Raw genomic sequence first — 19811 nt, 5'->3', positions numbered from 1 at the left:
GGACGGGAGGGGAGGGGAGGGGCGGGGCGGGGCGGTACTGGGTCATCCGGATTGCGACCTCGGTTTGCAGGATTTTCGGAACCGGTTAGGAGGCGGAGAAAGCAGGCGACCTGGCATCTAACCTGGCACAGGGGCCCCTCTACCTTCGGGATTCCCCTAACGCGGAGCTGGGGGCAGGGTGAGCGGGCGTACGTACGCTCTACGTCCCCGACTTCGGGGAGTTCCTGTGCCCTGGGCCAGCGGCTATAGGGAAGCCGGGGGCGGCTGCGGTGCGCGCCTCGGCCCTGCCCCGCCCCGGGAGCTGCTGCCTTCCTGACATTGCATCCTGTGGTGGCCGAGGCCTCTTCCTTCCAGCCTGTCTTTCGCAGGGTCTCCTGGCGCTGAGCTGAGCTTGCCCCCTCTCCACCCCTCCGCCCCGAGACACCCCTGGAAGCCCACCCGCTGTCCTGCCCAAAGGGCTCTGCGTCCCTCCCTCTTTCCACTACCATTACCCTCTTGAGAGAAAGGTTTGATAGTCCCCTTCCCGAGCCCTATCCACCTGCCAATGAAATTTTCTTGGTGACCTAACTAACTCAAATGACTAGGAAGGTAAGAGGGGTCCCATCATTCATCCTAAAGAAAGACAGCCAGCACTGTCTTTAAAATCTCCTCTATATTGACTGCTGTGCCCTGCTCTCTGAGACATCGCCGGGAACTGACCAGGTCCACTAGCCTTTGTTGCTTCTCTAGACTTCATTCTCTGATGCTCCTCTCCTTTTTCAGTCAGCCTCTGGCTGTCCCCTAAACCTTACTGTCTGTCCTGCTCGCCCTGGAAGTGGCTGAGACAAATCACTTATCTAGAAATTATGTTCTTGCTCCTTGTTTGACATAAATCGTTAGCAGGCTCTAATCCCACCCACTGCCACTTGAAATATCACTTTTGGGGATGGCATTTGGAAATGCAGTTGTCATGGGCTTTCCCTCCGAGGAGCTGGTTAAATGGATTAATTCATACTTCATAACTTGCTGCCTTTTGGACAAGAACTAGCTTCCTGCAAGAGAGATTAACTGGCATCCCCTTCCTGCAAGGCCAACCCCAGGGGCAGCCGTGGAAAGAGGGACCTCTCTGCTCTGCACAAATTCCAGGCTCCACTTAGTCTCACCTCTTCTAAGGAGTCTTCCTTATTTTGGGTTAGAATGGTTTCTGCAGGGAACAGTCATTTAGCGAGACATTCGTTGGGGCCCTGCCCTCCCAAGCAGCCCCATGGGGCTTGGGATCTCAAGCGGAAAGAGCCCTATGGCCCTATATAGACTTCCATCTTTCTTACTTTGCCTGGCGCAGTCCCCACTGCAGATCCCCTAGACAATGTTCTCGCAAGCCCAGTGCTCAGCCAGTGACACCCAGAAACAGATGGGGCCTGACAATCTGGCCCAAATTTCAGAAGAAAACACTTCAGATGGAAGTCCACAAAACCACTAACATTAATCTGGTTTTAACATGGTGTCAGATTACCCAGAATTCAAATAGCCAAGACTTCAAATAACCGGAATACACGCCTCCTGGATCCTCCCCTCCCAGAAATTCTGTGCCCTGATAGTTTACAGTATTAATCTGATCCTTAGTGCCTTCCGAGCCACCAAAGACCTAAATGTTTCGAACTTCCAGGTTCATTCTTGAAATTCCCTGTTAGCGTTGGTACCAAGTAGCCAGCCCCGAGGCACCGAGTTCAGAAAAACCACTTCCTGCACGTTGAGCCAGAATCCGGACTGGAGCTGAGGTTTATACCAGAGGGACACAGATCAGGCGTCACTGCCTGGAAAACGAGTAAGACAGCCCTACCGAGCCGCCTCCCCAGCCTCTCAGTTCTGGCAGAATGGGGGGGGGCGGGGTGAGAAAAGCATTAATATGCTTATTTAAATTCCTCAGACCTGGGACCAATTGTTTTTGACTTTCTCCAGGTAAGCAAAAAAAAAAAAAAAAAAAAAAAAAAAAAAGTAAATACTATCCACCAGCAGATTTACGTAATTAGAAAACAAATTGTTTTCAAGCATCCATTCACCAGCCGGCACACAAGGCTTCCCGGCCGAAGCTAGGGTTTTCACATGCTAATTTCAAGGCCCGCACGGCCCTATTCCAGCCCCTCTCGGGCCCACTAGGTTAGCAAGCTCTTAGTAACACGTCCCAAGCCTACAGAAAATACGGGTACTCTAACCAGTTCCTGCTTCAGAAGGGCTTCTCCGGACTTCACGTTCCAACTCCGTTTCTCCAACTTCCAAAGATCTGCTCCAAAGCCCCGAGCCCAAAGTGGCCTGCTCCACCCCCTGGGCGCACTCCTTGATAAGGATCTGCCGGAAAGGGGCTGCAGACAAAGCCGCCCTCCACCTCTGCCGGCAGTCGCTCGCCGAGCTCTCCGAGTGACCCCGGGGAGGGGGGCACAGCCCGGGGGAATGACTTGGGAGGCAGAAGAAAGGAAGAAGAAAGGGAGAGCTGCGGCCCCGGCGCCCGGGCTCCTTGATGAATGCCCGCGAGCGCTCGGGAAGTCTGATGTGGGGATCAATAGCGGGTGGCTTTTCTTGCGGGTGTTTGAACTCCTTCTGCCATGGGCCCTGACGAGGAAGAGCCGCCAATAAATCACAGCGCTGCAGCCAGGAAGGCAGCCGCGGCTCGCTCCGGAGGGCGCGGGCGGGGGATTCTTCACCCGGCTGGGGGAACCTGTCATGCGGAACGCACTTCTGCGGGACCGTGGGGGGAGGGGACCGCCGTGGCGCCTGGGGGTGCAGGAAAAGCCTCTTCCAGGGTTCCGCTGCTAACCTCCAGGGCGCAGGGCCTCCGGGAGCCCGGCCCAGCCCAGCCCAGCCCAGCCCAGCCCAGGCCGGTAAGGAGAGAACGAGCGAAGCCACCCAGGCTGTAAATCACCCGGGGGTCGAAAGTGGCTCCGCCCAGGGCTTCCAGGCTCAGGACTCGGTCGCCACCCAGGCGAGGCTTTGTGTGGAAGGCCTGGGGGCAGACAAACGCCAAGCCTTCTCTGACAGAGGCTGAGAAGAGGCGGAGCAATGAACCCCAGAGGTGGCTCTTCTGGGTCTTCAGTGCTGAGAGCCACAGAGCCGGGTCTTCCTGGAGGGGGCTAGCTGATTCAGCAGGTCTCAGCAAGGATCCTGATGACTCACAGATGTCACCCATGCAGGCCAGAGCACTCGGAGGGAGGATGAAACAGGGAGGCCCTGCGGGGAGCCACGTGAGTGTGACAGGCCGGAGCATAGGGCCTGGGAGCCACCTGGGCTGTCCACCTTCCCACAACTGGTCCCTCTCAGGACCCACGAAGGAAGTTCAGGGTCCAGAGTCTGTTCAATAAAGGAAGGCGCACGAACTGGGGGTCACGGGTCGTGCTCGGCCCGCCCAGGAAGGCTCAAGGGACTGCGCTGGGGGCCGGTGTTGACTCAGGGGCTCTGCCTCCAGAGACCTTCTCCTGCCCTCCTCCGAGGGGCCAGGGCACAAGCTCCTATGGTTTTTGATAATGCTGTTCCCTTTGTCCCCTCCCCCTCTCCCTTTGCCCCCGTCAATCCCCTCGACTCTACTTGCACACTCCTGAAGAAGGCCCCGCGGGACTCCAGCAGCCAGCCAATGGAGGTGTCTCCTCCAGGCCTCACAACCCTACCCGCGCATGGGGGGCAGCAGGACGGCGCACTCCTACTTGGGAAACGGAGCTGGGACCCCCGAGCTGGATCCAGGCCTCTCCTGGTTCCTCATCGTACAGAGTTCAGGGTGACTGGGTGTTTGCTGTTTGCCAGGCCCGCTTCCAGGCACTTTCCAAGTATCAGCGTGTGATCCTAACCCTCTCTGATGAGCTGTGATCATTATTCCCACTCTACAGACAGTAACATTGAGGCACAGAGAGGTTTGGACAACTTGCCAGAAGGATTTAAACTGCTTGGCAACCTGACTGCAGAGTCTGCCTGGACCCATCATGTTATATTCCTAAGATGGGACTCAAAGATCCGGAGGTCAGGGGCCACCGTGGTCACTCCAGCTCGCTGATGAGAGCTGTATCCCTGACTCTTGTTTTAGATTTCTTCCAGCACACCGCATTACATATACTGAAATATTTTCTTTGTGTTTCTTTCTCCTGTTTACCATCTGCGTGATTGTAAGCATCCACCCGACATCTTGGTTGGCCAGGCTCCCCCTGAGGGGGGACTGGGGACACGGTGGCGAATGAGACCTCCCTGGCTCAGAAGCTCCTATCACTGCACCCCACCCTCCCTTCCTGGATTTCTCCCCGAGCAGGGCCCTCGTCCCAGACTCCGACTGCGTTCCCAGAAGTCTGCATTTGGCTTCCACCCAAATCTTATCATTTTATTCAGAAAACAAAACCAACCCCTGCCCTACATCTCCATTCGGCACCTCTGAGAGGCCCTACGATGGCAAGGCTACTGGGGACCCAGGAAAGCCTCCTGCCAGGCTCCAGGACAGAAGATGGAGGAGGGAACCCAGGAGGCGGGCACAAAATGGGCACTTGGGTGGCTTCAGTCTTCAAGAGCTGTCTGCCCTTTAACTGCCCGTGCTGCCGGGACAGAGAGGCAGGCAGGCAGGGGCTGGCGGACACGAAGGAACCGGCCAGGTCCCTGCTAGCTGAGGAGCAGTGGAGGGAGGTGATGGGCCTGGATTTGGAGGCTGAGGCTCAGGAAACAAGTACTGACGGGTTGCTGGCCCTGGACAAGTCCCTTAGGCTTCCTGGGCCCGTACCGCCTCCTTCGTACGATGCAGGTGAACCCACCTAACACCAGGTCGTCAGGGGGACCAGAGGAGATAACGGCGACCATTCTTGAGAGGCTGACTCTGTGCTGTGATGGTGTGGGCTGAACTGTGTCCCCCAAAAGATGCTGAAGTCCTAGTCCCCAGTACCTGTGAGTGTGACCTTATTTGGAAGGAGGCCTTTGCAGATGATCAAGTTAGGATGAGGTCATTGGGGTGGGCCTTACTCCCCTATGACTGGCGTCTGTTTAAAAAGCAGACATCTGGACACAGAGAGACACACGCACGCAGGAGGACGCCTAGTGACAGTGGCGTCATGGTGCCACAAGCTGGGAGAGAGACATGGAACAGATCCTTCCCTAGTCTCTTCAGAGGGCGCAGGGCCCTGCTGCCGTGATAGCGCCATCTCGGGTCGGCAGGCTTCTGGCCCGCAGCGCCCTGCGATTCTCCAGCTGGAGCTGCTTGGCAGGTGGTACTTTGCTGTGGCATTCCTAACAAAGCAACGCCCCTGCTGGCACCTCTGAAGCTGAAGTTGGCACATCCCTGTTCTCCCCAGATCCCTCCCTGCGGTGGCTCTGGCTCAGCCAGCGTGAAGTCCCAAAGCCCTTATGATTACCCACAAGCCCCCGCGTGACCTCCCTGACCTCATTTCCTTCCAGTCTGCCCTTGGCTTACTCGGCTCCAGCCTCCCTGCCCTCCTGGCTGCAGGTGCCCCAGACGCACCCTCCGAGGTGCGCCAGGCACGCTCTTGTCCAGGTGGCCAAGAGCACGTTCCGCCTCCCTGCAGGCCTGGTACAGGTGACCCCTTCCCTGGGAGCCTTCCTCAGCCACACTGCCCCAAATGGCAGCCCCTCCCCACGCTTCCTCCCACTCTTTCCTGACTTTGCTCTCCCCTCTGCGTTTAGGGCTGCTTGTTTCTCTTGTTAACGCTGTCGCCCGACTAGAAGGCAAGTCCCACATCAGCAACGACTTCTGTCCGTTTCGGACGTCTTGTGTGGACAGGGATCTAAGGGGTGCCGGGCAGAAGCGGGATATTTGCACTAGCAAGGACACGAGAACCAGCTGCCTGAACGAATGAGTGAGGCAAGGAATGAATGAGTGAACAGGACGAGCTGTGGTGCCCTGCGCCCCCTGCCTGCCCTCCGCCCACTGTCTGGAAGAACACGGGGTGGCTTCTATGTGGAGGCAGCCTGTTCAGACAGGAAGCTCAGGCCAGCTCACAAAGGGGCCACCGGAGGCGGTGGGGGCTTGCCACCCAGGCCTCTAATGAATCTCTTTCCATTGATTTCTGGAGTCGCCTTTGAAGGGAAGGGACAGCCGAGGCAGCTCGAATGTCCGTGCCTCAGCAGTCCTGGGCTTTTATTGCTTCTCCCTGGACACAGCTTTGACAGGGGGCTTCCGGACGGCCCCCGGGGTTGGACTGACATAAGCTCCCTGCAGTTGGGAAGGCAATTTCCCTTCCTGCTGAAGCTGTCTGTCTGTCTGCCTGCCTCCCTGCTCGTGCAGCATTTCTCCCTGTCTGGGCTGGGGCAGTCGAATTCCACTCCTGACACTCTCCAGAAGCAGAAATGAAGCTCAGACAGGGGACAGAGTTACGGCAACACACACACACACACTCTGGCCCAAGGCTGGAGGAGCTGAATGTAGGCTGCCCCTAGTCAGTAGTGACCCCACTGTGCCCCCAAGCCTGCGTGGCCGGTTACAGCCAGCCCTGTGCCCTGCAGAGCCTCTGCTTGACCGTCATTTAGCACTGGAGTAAAGAGCCCCTAGCCTCACTTGGAATGAGGGAACGGGAGCTCAGAGAGGGGCCTGGGCTTCCTGCCACCACACAGCAAATTAGTGGTAGAGCCAGGACTAGTTCTAAGACTTCTGGCTTGTTCCATAGCCCCAGGCCATGTCTCCCGATGCTGTGTTCCCACCAAGAGTACCAGCAAGGTCATGTTCTCCAAACTGTCAAGTGCTAGACAGATAGGGAGGTCTACTATTTTAGAGGGCTCTTGTCCACCAGCTGCCTCTTTTTAGGAGCTGATTGGATTTGGATGTGAAGGGTCTGTCCAACTCTATCTTCCTTCTCTTCACAGGGAGGTTGGGGGCCAGACTCTGGACCTTTCTGCTCCTTTCCTCATCCACAGAGGGTTGTGCACATCAGGAAGATGGGTGGGAGGATCCAATTTGGTCTCAAAAGAAGGACAGTCAGGGCTGTCCTGGGGTGGTAGTGAGCACCCTGTCACCTGAGGTGTGTAAGCTGAGGATGCAAAAATGTAGAGGGAATCTCAGAGTAGCAGGCCAGGGCTTCGGTGGCCATTTCTGCTCCGGGGTGCTCTCATAGGTAAGAGGAGAGGATGGGTGTTTGAGAAGCATGCCCAAGCACCTCAGTATGTTCTGGGCAACAGAGCAGCTCTCCGAACCTTCCAGACGCATTAAAGTTTACCAGGAGCCCTTCATCACCTGTGTGCTTCCTGCCCTCCTCCTGACAGTCCTGAGTGAGAGGACATTGTCCCACTTCCCACTCCCTTCCAGACACTTGCTCCCAGCCCACAGCAGCCCAGGGAATCTGGCAGCTTCCTTCACTCCCCCGTGTGGTCCCAGGTGTCCCCCCCCTCCTGGGGGTGGGGGGGGGCAGTTGGACGTGAGCAGACAGGCCACGGAGGAATGTCTGTCTGGGGAAAATCCAAAGTGGCCGCCAGGGCAGGGCAAGGAGTGGGAGGCTTGATGTTGAAATCAGGATCTGAGCTGAGCTTGGCAGGTGGGAACAGCACACCCCTCCACCGGAGGCCAAGGCCCCAACTGAGAGATGCTGCCCAGTAGAGAGGCTGGGGGCTTGCTGTGTGACCAAGAGTACGTCACCATCTCTTTCTGGGACACAGCTTCCCCCACGCAGTGTGGGCACCTAGTGCAGATGCTGGCCTCTTTGCTACCAGGGGCATTGGTCTCCCTAAGTCTGATTGGGAAAGCCCCAAAAAACACTGTCACAATTGAGGTGACACCCCTCCCCCCCACACACATTGATAACCTATAAGGGATGGTCCAAGCCAGGCGAGATGCCTACAGTATACACAATCCTCTTAAGACCAAGAAGCCAATTCCAAAGTAGTGGGTCTCTAAGGTCCACTCTTGCAAATGCATGTGCAGTGTATCTGTGAACATATCCTTTTGGTAGACCGCGAGCTCCATGAGAGCAGGGATTTTTGTCTGTTTTGATCGCTGCTATATCCCTGGTGGCTCTGTACCTGGCACATAGTAGGTGCCCAACAAATATCTTTTGAATAGCAATTATTGACCAAGTTATTATCCTCTGTTTGTGGGATTTCAGATCTATTTTATAATATTCTATATGCCTTAATTGTTTGTAAGGAGTATATATTATTCTTGTGATTAGAACAAAACACCCCATAAAACCACTTAGAATGATATGAATCCAAAGTTAAGACTTTTACACCCAAAAGGTGCTATATACAGTCTTAAGAAACCAATAACTCCACAGTGAAGCTTAAAACAACCCCACGTCACCAACGGAGCTTCTGAGGCCCAGCTATGCGTGGCCAGGGACTGGCCATGGGCAAGAGGCATTGCTGGAGAGTTCCCGTCTGTCCTTTTCCCTCTACACGTGGAACAATTCCACCCCAGCAGTCTCGTTTCTGGACACCCAGAAGAGCATTCACATTGTTTCCTCTGCTTCTGGCCCCTCGGTCCCTCCTGTAGCTGCTAAGGTTTTATAAAAGGCAAATCTGACCATGTTACTACCTTGTCTAAAACCTTCCATGGCTCCCCAGTGCTGCCAGGATCAAGTTCAAGCTTGAGCTCCCTAGATTGCCATTCAAAGCCCTGGAAGTCTTACAATGGTCTTGAGGAAGGCCCTTCTGCTACCCTCGACCTGAGTTGCTCTTGTCTAGAGGTTTCCAGAAAGTCCCTTAAAGGTATTTATGAACCCTGTCTTGCCCAGGTTTATTGGAGGTAGGCTCACTGCAAAAACCCACATGCCACACAAAGTGTTGAACAGTGACTGGGAGCCAGCCTGCAGCAGGGAGGGGATACTGCCACAAATCCAGGAGTGACAGAGAAGCTGAACCCTACCCTCCAATTTGGGGGCCTGTCCAGAGGAATGAGGAGCCAGGACCCCTGACAAATCTGAAAGGTGGGGCAAGCCATGGGGCAGCAGTCTGAGATGGGGTGCTTAAGGGGGGGAAAGGAAATCAGCCCAGAGATCTCAGCCCTGGGGGTACTACGGTTTGGGGCCAAGCAGTACTTCCTTTTCCCTGACTCTGTTTCCCCATTTGGGATGCAGGCAGTTTTCTGGGATGCAGGGTAACAAGGCACAGCCCTGGGAACCCAGCCAGCACTTCCGCTGCTCCCCCTCAGCAAGGGGAGCCCACGCCTCCCTCGGGCCCCAGACAGACCTGGGAGTGTGGTGTGTAATTGAATTTGGCCTCATTACCTAATTGCGCTGAGGAACAACCAGTACTGACGGAGGCCTCCGGGTGTCAGGGGGTGATTGGAAACCGGGAGCCGAGTGGCAGCCTCCAGACTCCTTAGGCATTCAAGGTAGCAATGCTAGACGCCAGCATCTTCACATTCCTTTGTCTCTCAGTCACTCAGAACCAGGGAGGCAGGTGCTATTGTTCCCATTCTACAGGTGAGAAAACTGAGGCCCAGAAGCATCTTATGCAGGGACACCAAGTTCGGAAAAAGTAGAGAGATTTGAACCCACATTTCTTCTGCACCTGGGGACTTGGCACATGCTGTTCCCTCTATCTGAAATGCCTTTCTCTGCCCTCCTCTCTGGGCAGATTTTCTCCTTCCTGCTAGGGTCATTTCCTCGAGACAGCCTCTAAGATGTTCTTTGCAGAACTGATCACAATGACATCATCACTGGAGGGCGTTTATTCCAAGTCCGTCCTTTCTAGCAAGCCTTGAGTTCCCAGAAGGCAGGGACCACATCTGCCTCACGCGCACTATGTCAAGGCACCCAGCACAGGGCCCGGGATGCTGTGGTGCTCACTAAATATTTGCCCAATGAATGGCTGAAAAAAATCTCTAAATTCCGGGTCTTTTCCTGACACCGTGAGTTGGTTCCCTGCCATCACTGGCCTGGGCCTTGGCCGGGGGTTGGGGGGAGGTCTCATCTGTAGGAAATATTATACCTGGGGCTGTGCCAGGAGTCCCTCAGTCACAGGGGAGGTAGAGTGACGCTTCAGGGCAGAGACACCCTCCAGGCATAGTGGCCTCCAAGACAGAGGGATAGGATGCCCGCTCTGTGAGGCTCTGTAGTGAAGGGACAGGCCTGGGGCCACCCAGCTTGCAAACAGAGCCAGAACTGCCTCCCCTGCCACCACGGTTCTCAAATGCCAGAGCGAACGAAGAAGGCTCCTTTACAGACGGACAACTACTTAAATCTAAAGAAAACCAGCTGAATTTCAGCTGGAATTTTGGGTTTCGTGAAACAAGGCAAGGGAGAGGTTATTAGACTCTCCACAAACGCAGCTCTTCTTGGACTAGTGCACAAGGCAGCCCTGCTCCAGAGACACATGAGGCCTCCACTCCTCTGGGACCGTGAGCTTGTCTAGCTTCCTTTCTCCTTCTGGAAGGCAACTGCCCTGGTACCCGCGCGTGCAGGTCTGGAGTGGGACTGCCTGAGTCTAATTCTAGCCCTGCCATTTGCTAGCTGTGTGGCCTTGAGCAAGTCATTAACCTCTCTTAGTCTCCTCAATATTTTTGTAAAGATGAGAGGATGTACGAGCAGTATTTCGCCCAGCGTCTGGAACATGGTAAGGACTCAATAAAACTTAACTCTTTAATTGACCAGTAGGAGAAAAATGATAGCACTAGGGGTTTAGCACGGTAGTATTAATGATGGTAGCATTAGCAGTAATAATAGCTGTTGTGGGAGTAATGGTACTACTAGTAACAACAAAAAGAGTGTTAGGTGGTAAATATCATTTCACACCAGCCCCACCCCTGGCATGATGAGGGATGCCGGGAAGATCGCTCCCTCTCTCCAAGGCAATCTTCTCTCAGATAAAAATAGGGGGTTGGGCCAGGTGATCCCAAAAGCCCTCTGTACTCGGACATTCACATCTGAGAGTAATAGTAGCAACAAAAACAACATTACTACAGACCTGTACTATTTAAACTTATTCCCTATTATTATTATATACCTCATGTTCTCCAAAAGGGCACCACCTGCCTGCTTCCCCCTTTCTGTCCAACGTACAGAATCCTCCTCCCTGACCTGGCCTTCTTCCTCTCACAGCTGATTTTTGGGTGGGAAGAATGCTATCTACCCACCCAGTTTGCCTGTTACTGGGATGTGGCAGATGTACCTAGTTTTCACTACCCACAGGCGCGGCTCCCCCCCGCCCCAGCATCATCCCATCTAATCCTCAACACCCCAACACAAACAACCTTCACAGGGAGGTATGGTGAGCCCCATTTCCTGTTGCCACAGTTGAGGCTCAGAGAGGTTATGCCAGTTACCTAAAGTGATACAGCTTGAAAGCAGGGGAGCAGGACGCAATCCCAGGGTGGCCTGCCTGCACGTTGGATACTTACCATATGGGTGATTTCTATGCTTCCCAGGGGCCTGCCCTCCCACCCTCAGCACCATTCAGGTGCTCCTCAGGACCCTTCCCTGTTGACATGGCCTGAGGTCTCCTTCTGTATTCCGTGAACATAACCCAGTCCCACAGAATCTGCGGACTGACCCTTCCTTCTCCCAAGAGTCATGGGTCCATCTGTCCTGGTCTTGGATCCCAGGGATTTAAGTCCCATGCCTCCACTGGCCACCTGAGAGCCGGCCCTCCGTCACAGCTGGACTAGCCTGCACTGGGTCTTATTTATTTTTTTTAAAGATTTTATTTATTATTTGACAGAGAGAGACATCCAGCAAGAGAGGGAACACAAGCAGGGGGAGTGGGAGAGGAAGAAGCAGGCTCCTTGAAGAGAAGCTTGATGTGGGGCTTGATCCCAGAACACTGGGATCACACCCTGGGCCGAAGGCAGACGCCTAAGGACTGCGCCATCCAGGCGCCCCTGCACTGGGTCTTAAATTAGGGGTGGTCTCAACATTAAACACCTCAGGAGATTTCTCATAGAACTGGAAACCCTGGTGGTCCCGGGGCTTGTGTCTGCGTGGCCCCAGGGGGCCCCCTCTGCAGTAGCTGTCCCGTTGGGGGCGCTGGGCTATCTGGTGCCCAGACCCACTCTGTATCTTCCACCTGGATGCCACTGTTCTTTGCATGACTCCTGGCTGTGTGGACATGTGAATGTGACACCGGGTGACCTTTTCTGCACAAGGAGGGGGCCTGGGCCCCAGACCCTGAAGCCCAGCCTCAGCCAAAAGAAGGGCACCAGTGTCTCAGAGGAAAAAGACCCAATCTGCCTGTTCACCTGCCCACTCCCAGTCCTTGCTCTTTAGAGGGGGGACAGTGCCTTTCTCCTCCTCTTTCTTTTTCTTATATAGCAGAAGAAGAACCAGACACAGGAGCCCTGTCCCCAGGGGCTGGGCACCCAGATCTTCCCCTGGAGACCAACAAGGGGCCAGGGCTTCCACAGCAGCTGGGCTGGCAGCCAACCAAAGGGGCATTGGGCCGCACTTCCCAGCGCTCGGCTTCCCCAGGGGAGCTCGGTAGCCAGACAGTTGCCCTCTGTCCCCGGAAAGGATGGGTTCCCATTTTCTCCCTTCCAAGCCCGTTTGCACACACAGCCGCCCCTTGCCTCCTGGCCTCCGGCAGACGCTTAATTGGGAGGAAGTGAGTCTAAACATCTGTGGCACACATCTGAGAGTGGGGAGCCTGGAGGAAATGGGAATACAGGCAATTATGTCACTTCCTGGGCGGAGGGTGCGTAGGAGGGGGGCAGCCCTGCACTGCAGCTGAGGTCTCTGGGGGCCAGGCGCGGGGCTGGCTGGGGGCAGGACCCCATGCCGCACCTGCGGCCCCGGGAGCCTGCAGCCTGGCTGGAGCCGCTGCCCCAGGCTCCTGGCTCCCGGGCAGGGCTGAGCTGTAGCCCTGGGCCCAGTGGCGCATGGAGCTGAGGTCCCAAGGGGAAAGGGGAGACAAAGGAACTGAAGGAGAGAGGGAGCAGAGAGCAGGAGGGAGAGGGAGGAGAGGGGAGAACGACAGTGGGGGAGAGAGGGGGAGAAGGAGACAGGGGAAGGAGGAGGGAGGGGAGTGGAAGGGAGGGGAGTGGAAGGGAGGGGAGTGGAAGGGAGGGGAGTGGAAGGGAGGGGAGGGAGAAAGGGAGGGAGGCAGAGAGGGGAAGAGAGGGAGAAAGAGGGACAGAGAGGCAGGACTGTTTTGCTCAGCTTAGAGGAAGGCCTCAGGGCATAGGGGACATGGGAGCCTCCCTGGGCAGCCCACTAGGAGAGCAGTGACGCCCACAGGGGGTCCCCGAGGAGGCAGAAGACCCCAGTTCTGATCCCTGCCCAGCCATTTCCCAGCTGTGTGACCCTGGGCATGACTTCCCTTCTCAGAACCCCAGCTTCCCCAGCTGGAAAAGGGGCTAGATCTCTGCCTCACAGACTGTTTGCGGCAAGAGTCCTACATGAGGTGGAGGCAGAGCAGGGGCTCTCTCTGAACTGTCCAACCCCATTGGGTTGGGAACGGCCTACTGGAAGCGGCTGGCCCCTGTGGGTTCCACATCGCCCCATTTCAGCCTCACCCTCTGCTGATGTGGGGCTGTTGGCATTGCCTTTCTCCTGAGCATGTAGGGTCTCTGTAAGCTCCTTGAGGGTGCAGACAATTTCTAGGGTTACTCCATGGTTAATCACAATGTCTGCATATAATGGGTGTCCCTGCCCGCTTGTCAAAGGCGTGAATTTAGTTTATCCTTTGCACCGAGTTTCTGCTGTCATAATTATGTGCCTGTTTGAAAGGCAGACTCCTAATTTCACTCCCCCTCCCCACCCCAGTAATTCCTGTTCCCGCCAGAAGACAATAGTAGCTCTTCACCCCAAACAGGTGAGACTGGGTCCTTTGGAATTCCCTACAGGAGTCCAGCCCCAGGCAGCGTTTCCCACCTGGCCAGCCTCAACAAGCCAGGAAATGTGCCCAGGAATATAAAGAAGCAACTGTTAACCGATCTTCAAGGAAAATCATTGGTCAGAGTTCCCAAGCTCTGAGATGTGTTTCTCTCCACCTGCAGGAAGGGGGGGGGGCAGCAGGCCTGGCCAAGGTGCCCATGCTTCCTTCCAGTCACTGCCTGTCCACCACCTTGTCCCCAGTGAGGGGAATTACCACCTTGCAGAGCTCGCACTGCAAAACACAAACACCTGGTTGCCTGGGCAGCACCTTGCCAGGGTGATGTGATCCAGATGGTCCCTTGAGAGGCAGCTGGGTTGCCATGGAAACAGAATTGCTGCTGCTCTAGCCCGGAGACCCGGATTCTAGATCCGCTGGACCCCAAGCTTGGGAGAAGCCAAGTGATTTGCATAAAGTCACACAGCAAGTAGGGTTCAGAGCCTAAGGTGCAATGCAAGACTTAATCTGAATGATTAGAGACAGAGCCCTTCTGAGATGCCAGCCTGTGTTAAGTATTTAGTACTGATGATTTCATGAGAGGGTAGGAGACAGGGCTAGGGTCACATATGGCATGGAAGCGATGGAGCTGGGCTGTGCCTAGGTCAGCCTGACCTGATGCCTGAGTTTGGACCCCTACCTCATGCTGTCCCCGCTTTGGTTTCCAGATCTTGGCAGTGCATGTCCTGAGACCAATCCTATCACAGAAGCTAGCTGGGCCTGACTTGAGGGAGGCTGAAAATGTGCAGGCAAGGAGAACGAGGGGCCTGCAGGCCGAGACCCACAGTTTGCAAGGCCTGGCCTCTTCTGGCTCTGCTGTGCACACTGACATGGCAGCTGAGGCGGGGTAAGAGGGCAGGGTCTGCTGTGCAAGACCTTCCTTTCTGACCCTGCTTGCCAGACGGGCCCTGGGGACCGGCAGGGGTTCACTCCCAAGGAGCCTGATCCCAGAGAGAAGGCACGATGACCAGAGAGGAGTAGAGGGAGCAAGTGCCTGGAGTTGGGGCTGGCTCTGTTCCACACCCTTCCTCCTTCCTTCTCTCGCTTCTTTCCTCCTCTTCAGTCCCAACTAATCGAACATCCATCCACTCAGAGCCATCTATCCAATCATCCCTTGCATGGTTACAAAGGATTTGGGTTACTTTGGATAGGTGACTAAATCTCTGCGCATCAGTTTCCCCATCTATAAAATGGGTTGGTTCCTTGTGAGGATCAGTGCCGATGTTCATAAAATAGCCAGCACAGCATATGGCATGAAGCAGGAGCTCAGTAAATGGTACTTGAAGTGTTACTTTCTCTCTTGAGAGAATTTTGGAAAGCGCTGCTGGGATGAAAGAGGCCCTCAAACTTTGCTGGCCCAAGGCACAGACAGGACTCTGCTGGCCTCCCTCAGCCAGCTCTGCCTCAACACCTGCAGGCAGCCTGCCTCCCCCCTGGGGCTCAACCTCCTCTTCTTGGGGGGAAGGGAGATGTGCTCTTGAGGCCATGTGAACCTCTCTTGGAGCCTCAGGAAGGGGCCATCATGCAGCTCACCTCCTACCCTCTCGGAGGAGGGGCATGGGTGGCATTTATCTTGGCCCTGTCTACACATACAGGTTCCATATTTTCCACACCCCATGTCACGACACAGGGTCAGGCACAGACTTTTGTGTAAACCTCCAGGTACAAGAGGCATCCTAAGATACTCTGAACGCCAAAACTTGGAATAAAATTGCTATCATGTATATAACACTTGCTATACCCCAGGTGCTTTTCTGAGCACCGTACATACGTTCACCCACTTAATGCCCACGATGTAGGCATTCTTATGACCCCCTTTTATCAAAGGAGGCAACCATGGCACAGAGAAGGTAAGTGACTTTTTCTAAGGTCACACAGCTGGTGAGTGGAAGGCTGGGGGGGGATTCATATCCAGGCAGGTTCCTCCAGAGTCCATGCCTTTAACCACTACTCCTCCCTACGAAATAGCTGGAAGGATTCTGGGGAAAACTATTTGAAATTGGGGCTGACCAGGACATTTTGATCATAACATCTGGCACGTACCGAATGTTGACTCTAATGTGCCAGCCTGTCTGCTACTCACCATCCATGGGACTGTAAGTGTCAAGTAAGCTCGACAACAGGACGGTGTTTAACCTACGGACAAGGACAAATTGTTGTCAGATACTTAATACCTCCACCTGCAAGCAATTCAGGTGATGCTGACATGTTCTTCTGAGTCACGAACATGTCCTTCCCTGGACTTCATTTCAACTGTTCGCACAGAGTATGGGGCAGCCTATGGCCTCTGGGTCAGATATTCTGGTTCAAACCACAATTCTGGCTTTTTTTTTTTTTTTTTTTTTTTTAGCCAAGCAGCCTTGATCAAACCTCTCCATCTTCCCCATCTGTAAAATGGGGTAGATGTGGGTCTGGGATCATCATGGGGGATAAATGGGTTCATTGTTGCCAAACGCAGCGAGGGCCCTGTACCGAGAACACACTGACCACATGTTGGCCATCGTCATGACTGAAGGGGGCTAGAAATCAGACTTTTTTTTGCCAATCCAGAGGCCCTGCCCTGTAAATCTAAAAGGCGAGGTGGACAGTGCCGGTACCGGCACCAGCACCGTTGTTAATCCCGGTCCGTCTGTCCGTTTAACCCAGAAGGTATTCACAAGGCTGTGGCTTGCAAAGCTTGCTTCGGAAGTCCTGTCACCACCTCGTCCGCTTTCTGCCAAGCCCCTGCTCCATTTCACTCTCATGCCCGGTGCCGATCCCCCTGAAATCCCTCCTCTGTTGGTGGGAATGCTAAGCTCCATCTTAAAACCAAAGCTCTGGCTTCCTTAATCCTCTTACCTGGCTCTTTCCTCTGCAGAATTAATTGCTGCCGATGGCTTTATTAACTTCTCGGGCAGCCATGGCATCCTCAGGGCACCCCGGGCAGTGGGGTGCCCTGAACGTGCCTTTGGGGCTGGACAGCATGGTGGCTGAAGGGTGACAACCTTGGGCCCGCATCTCCCCAGAGGCTGAGCCCACTCCTTGGGGGACACATGCAGAGAAGCAGGAATGGGCTGGCCAGCGCTCTGGTCCCACTTCTGCTCCAGCTGCGGCGACCTCCCCACCCCTTGAAGCTGCAGTCCCATCCTCTTTAAACGGGGGATCGGCCTGCCCTGGGGATCTCAGGGGGCTGGACAAGGGAGGCTGTGTTAAGGGCTGTGTTTGTGTGTAGGATTACTGTCATTTCTCACCCACAGAATGGGACCATTCATTTACTTCCAATCTCGAGAGCAGCGACTGTGTGTGGTGCATTTATATATGCTTGTAGCCCCTGTGCTTGGCACGAAGTGGGACTGGACAAGACGATGATCATTCCTTGCCTGCAAATTCTGGTTCAGTACTTTTTTATTTTGAGAGGGATTCTCACGCCCACGACCTCATCATTCTTTCTGTAGCCATGAAGGTAGAGAAAAGGAGTGAAGCCCTTGACCTGTGGAAGAAACTGACTTGGAAGGGCCCTGAGGTAGGGGGTGGCGTCCAGGCCCCCATCGCCTTGGACAGGACTTTCCTTCTTGACAGAAGCACACTCAGGTATGGACTAGGGCCTGTGGCCCGTGCGATGCATCAGGTGGGCACGGGCCCCAATGAGAAAACCATGGCCACGTCCGATCTCTTCCCATGTCTGGGATATTGCTATTTCAAGAAGGGGACTCCCAATTTCCTAAACCCCCACCTCTTTTTTTAACTGTCAGAGAGCTGGCCCAGGCTCTAGGGATGGGCCAGACACCTGTGGCCCAACCCAGACACAGGGCATGGTCTCCAGGCCGTCCTGATTGTGACAGTTAGTTTCTAAATGTGGCAAGGGAGGCTGGTCTGCCAGTTACTGTAGCATAGAAGATAGAAAGTTGCCTCTTCAAATTTCTATCTTGAAAGTCAAAATAAGCAAGTCACACTATGAGGGACACAGTCATAATACGAACAGGACTGGAACAGGAGTGGAACACAGCAGAGATGCTGTGGAGGGGCTGCAAGCGATGTATGTGGGGCCAGTGCCTTGCTCTGCCCCTGTGGGTGAGTCGTCACACCCCTCTGCTTCCCGCGTGTGCCCCGACTCTGCCGGGCATCGTCGCCAAGGCGAGCGCTGGGCGGTGCCCCCACGCCCCGGCCCCGAGCAGCCCTCAGCCAAGAACGGATGCCAGCTGCAGGATAAAGAGCTCCTTGTCCTCACCTCTCAGGCTGAGGGGTGTGCTCTGCTGTCTCCCAGAGCTCCCTGGCAGGCGGTCACAGCAGGTACAGTGCCTAACCACACGTTTTCATTGAACTCCTTCCCTCGCCCATCTCTCCCCGCTTCTCTACGACGACGGGTGTTCTCTGGGCCCCTCCTAAATAAACCTCTCATGCCAGCATGTTGGTTGGGGGTTGCATCTGGGGGAACCCAAACTCAGACACGCATCATTTGATTGAGAAGCCTCCGGCAGCCTCGCCTTCCCCTTGCATGAGCTTCACCAACCCCTCCCCTCCCCTTGCAGACCCACCCCCCCGCCCCGATCACTCGGCCTGAGTGTGTGCAGTCCCAGCTGGGGCTCTGGGCTGGGGTTGGGAGGGTGCAGGTAGGAGAAGCAGCCCCATCCTGAGAGGGCTCTGTACTGCCTGTCAGGGTCCTGGCCCCCAGGACCCCCCCCCACCTACCCCCTGCACGAGCCTATGCCCTCAGCCTTCTGCCCCCTCTCATTCTGGATGGGCCTGGAAAGCAGATATGCACCAGCTGGGCCTCAGGCAGCTAGCTGTGTCCTTGCACACCCCGGCTCTGTGGGGGAGCCAGCGATGAGCTAATCCCGCAGAAGAGAGGGAGACAGGAAGAAGAGCCTCCTGACAAGCAGAGGCCTGCCCCTGGGGCTCCTGGGGAACCAGAGAGGGCTGCACTGGGAAAACTGCTGAGCCAGCCTAGAGACAAGGGCACTCTCGTTTCGCTCCACCCCTGCCAGCACCAGCCAAACGCCCGAGGAACCAACAATGCCCATAGCTGCTTCTGCTTAAAAACAGAATCCGTGCTCTCTGCAGAAAATGTGGGAAATAAAGTGTCACCCCCCTCCCGCATTCCAGATAGATCCATTATTTATAAGTTGACATTTTGGTATATTCTTTTTTGTTTTCTGTTTCCTGTGCACCTGGTTGAGGTCACACTGAACTTACCATTTTTGTTACCCTTCTAAAAATTTCCATTATATCACAAGCATTTTCATATAGTAATTCTTGGGAGACCCGGTTTTTTAATGGCTGTGGAGTGGCCATCGAAATACTCAGCTCTCTTTTCCAGGGCCCTGTAGCTGTTTCCAAATCTGTCCTCTCCCCTTCCTCCATGGCACTGCATGGCTCCTCACTGTTCACTCCGGACACCCCAGGGACTGTCACAGCTACCCCTCCCCCCAATTCCTTAGCCTGGGAACGCTGTGTCCACAAACCCTGTCACATGGGCTCCTCCCCACTGTTCTTTTTCTCTAAGAGCAGAGTGAGGCCACCCGATCCCAGGCCTTAGCCCTCAGGGAGCTGGGGGAGGGAAAGGGAGCCGGGGGTCATTGGCCCAGGACAGCCTACCCCACCTGCTCACTCAGGGTCACTCAGAGGGGGGTTGGCTCCCTATACTCCAGATCTGACCAGCTGGAAGGCCCAAGCGCTCTTCCAGCACAAGTCACATGGCCTGGGTCTATTTCTCTCATCATAGCCTTAGTTTCCTCTTCTATAAAATGGGCGTGCTGATAAGAGCCTCTCCCATAGCAGTGAATCAGCAGGAGGTGAGCAAGCCTTGTGAACAGGTTTCATCCATTAAACAGGGCTGACCATGAGTTGGTTCCCAGGGGCCTGGTGATGAAATCCAGAGCCCTTTCCTGAGCGGGACCTGCCCTAGAGTGCAGGAGGAAGGAAGCCAAATCCCTCCCCCACATCCCAGCTCTGCTGAGCTCGGATGTGGGGGTGGGGGCTGGTGTCCAGGAGGAAGTCTGTCCCCAGCCTTGACAAGGCGCCCAGCCTGACGGCCTGGCATTTCAAGGGCAAGGGCCCGCCTGCCCCGCTGTTTCTGGGGAAGCCAG

At 55.1% G+C, this 19811-nt stretch overlaps 1 protein-coding gene across 9 annotated transcripts in view; it reads right to left on the bottom strand.

Moving 5' to 3' along the window:
- ZMIZ1 (zinc finger MIZ-type containing 1) overlaps positions 1–19811 on the bottom strand; it is a 235280-nt gene that overhangs the window by 68679 nt on the left and 146790 nt on the right. Inside the window, exon 1 of one of the 9 annotated variants that reach the window (XM_034662772.1) lies at positions 15830–15851. The exons of the other annotated variants lie outside the window; for them this stretch is intronic. Within the exon in view, the coding sequence (XP_034518663.1) occupies positions 15830–15836 (7 nt within the window). The 5' untranslated portion in view covers positions 15837–15851. Of the gene's footprint in view, positions 1–15829; positions 15852–19811 lie in introns of those variants that run through there. 9 annotated transcript variants of the gene reach the window in all.

This window comes from Ailuropoda melanoleuca, chromosome 6 (genome assembly GCF_002007445.2).
Source record: "Ailuropoda melanoleuca isolate Jingjing chromosome 6, ASM200744v2, whole genome shotgun sequence".
Classification (NCBI taxonomy): Eukaryota; Metazoa; Chordata; class Mammalia; order Carnivora; family Ursidae; genus Ailuropoda; species Ailuropoda melanoleuca.
Note: the sequence above shows the minus strand (reverse complement) of the source record. Positions and strands in the feature narration are given on the sequence as shown.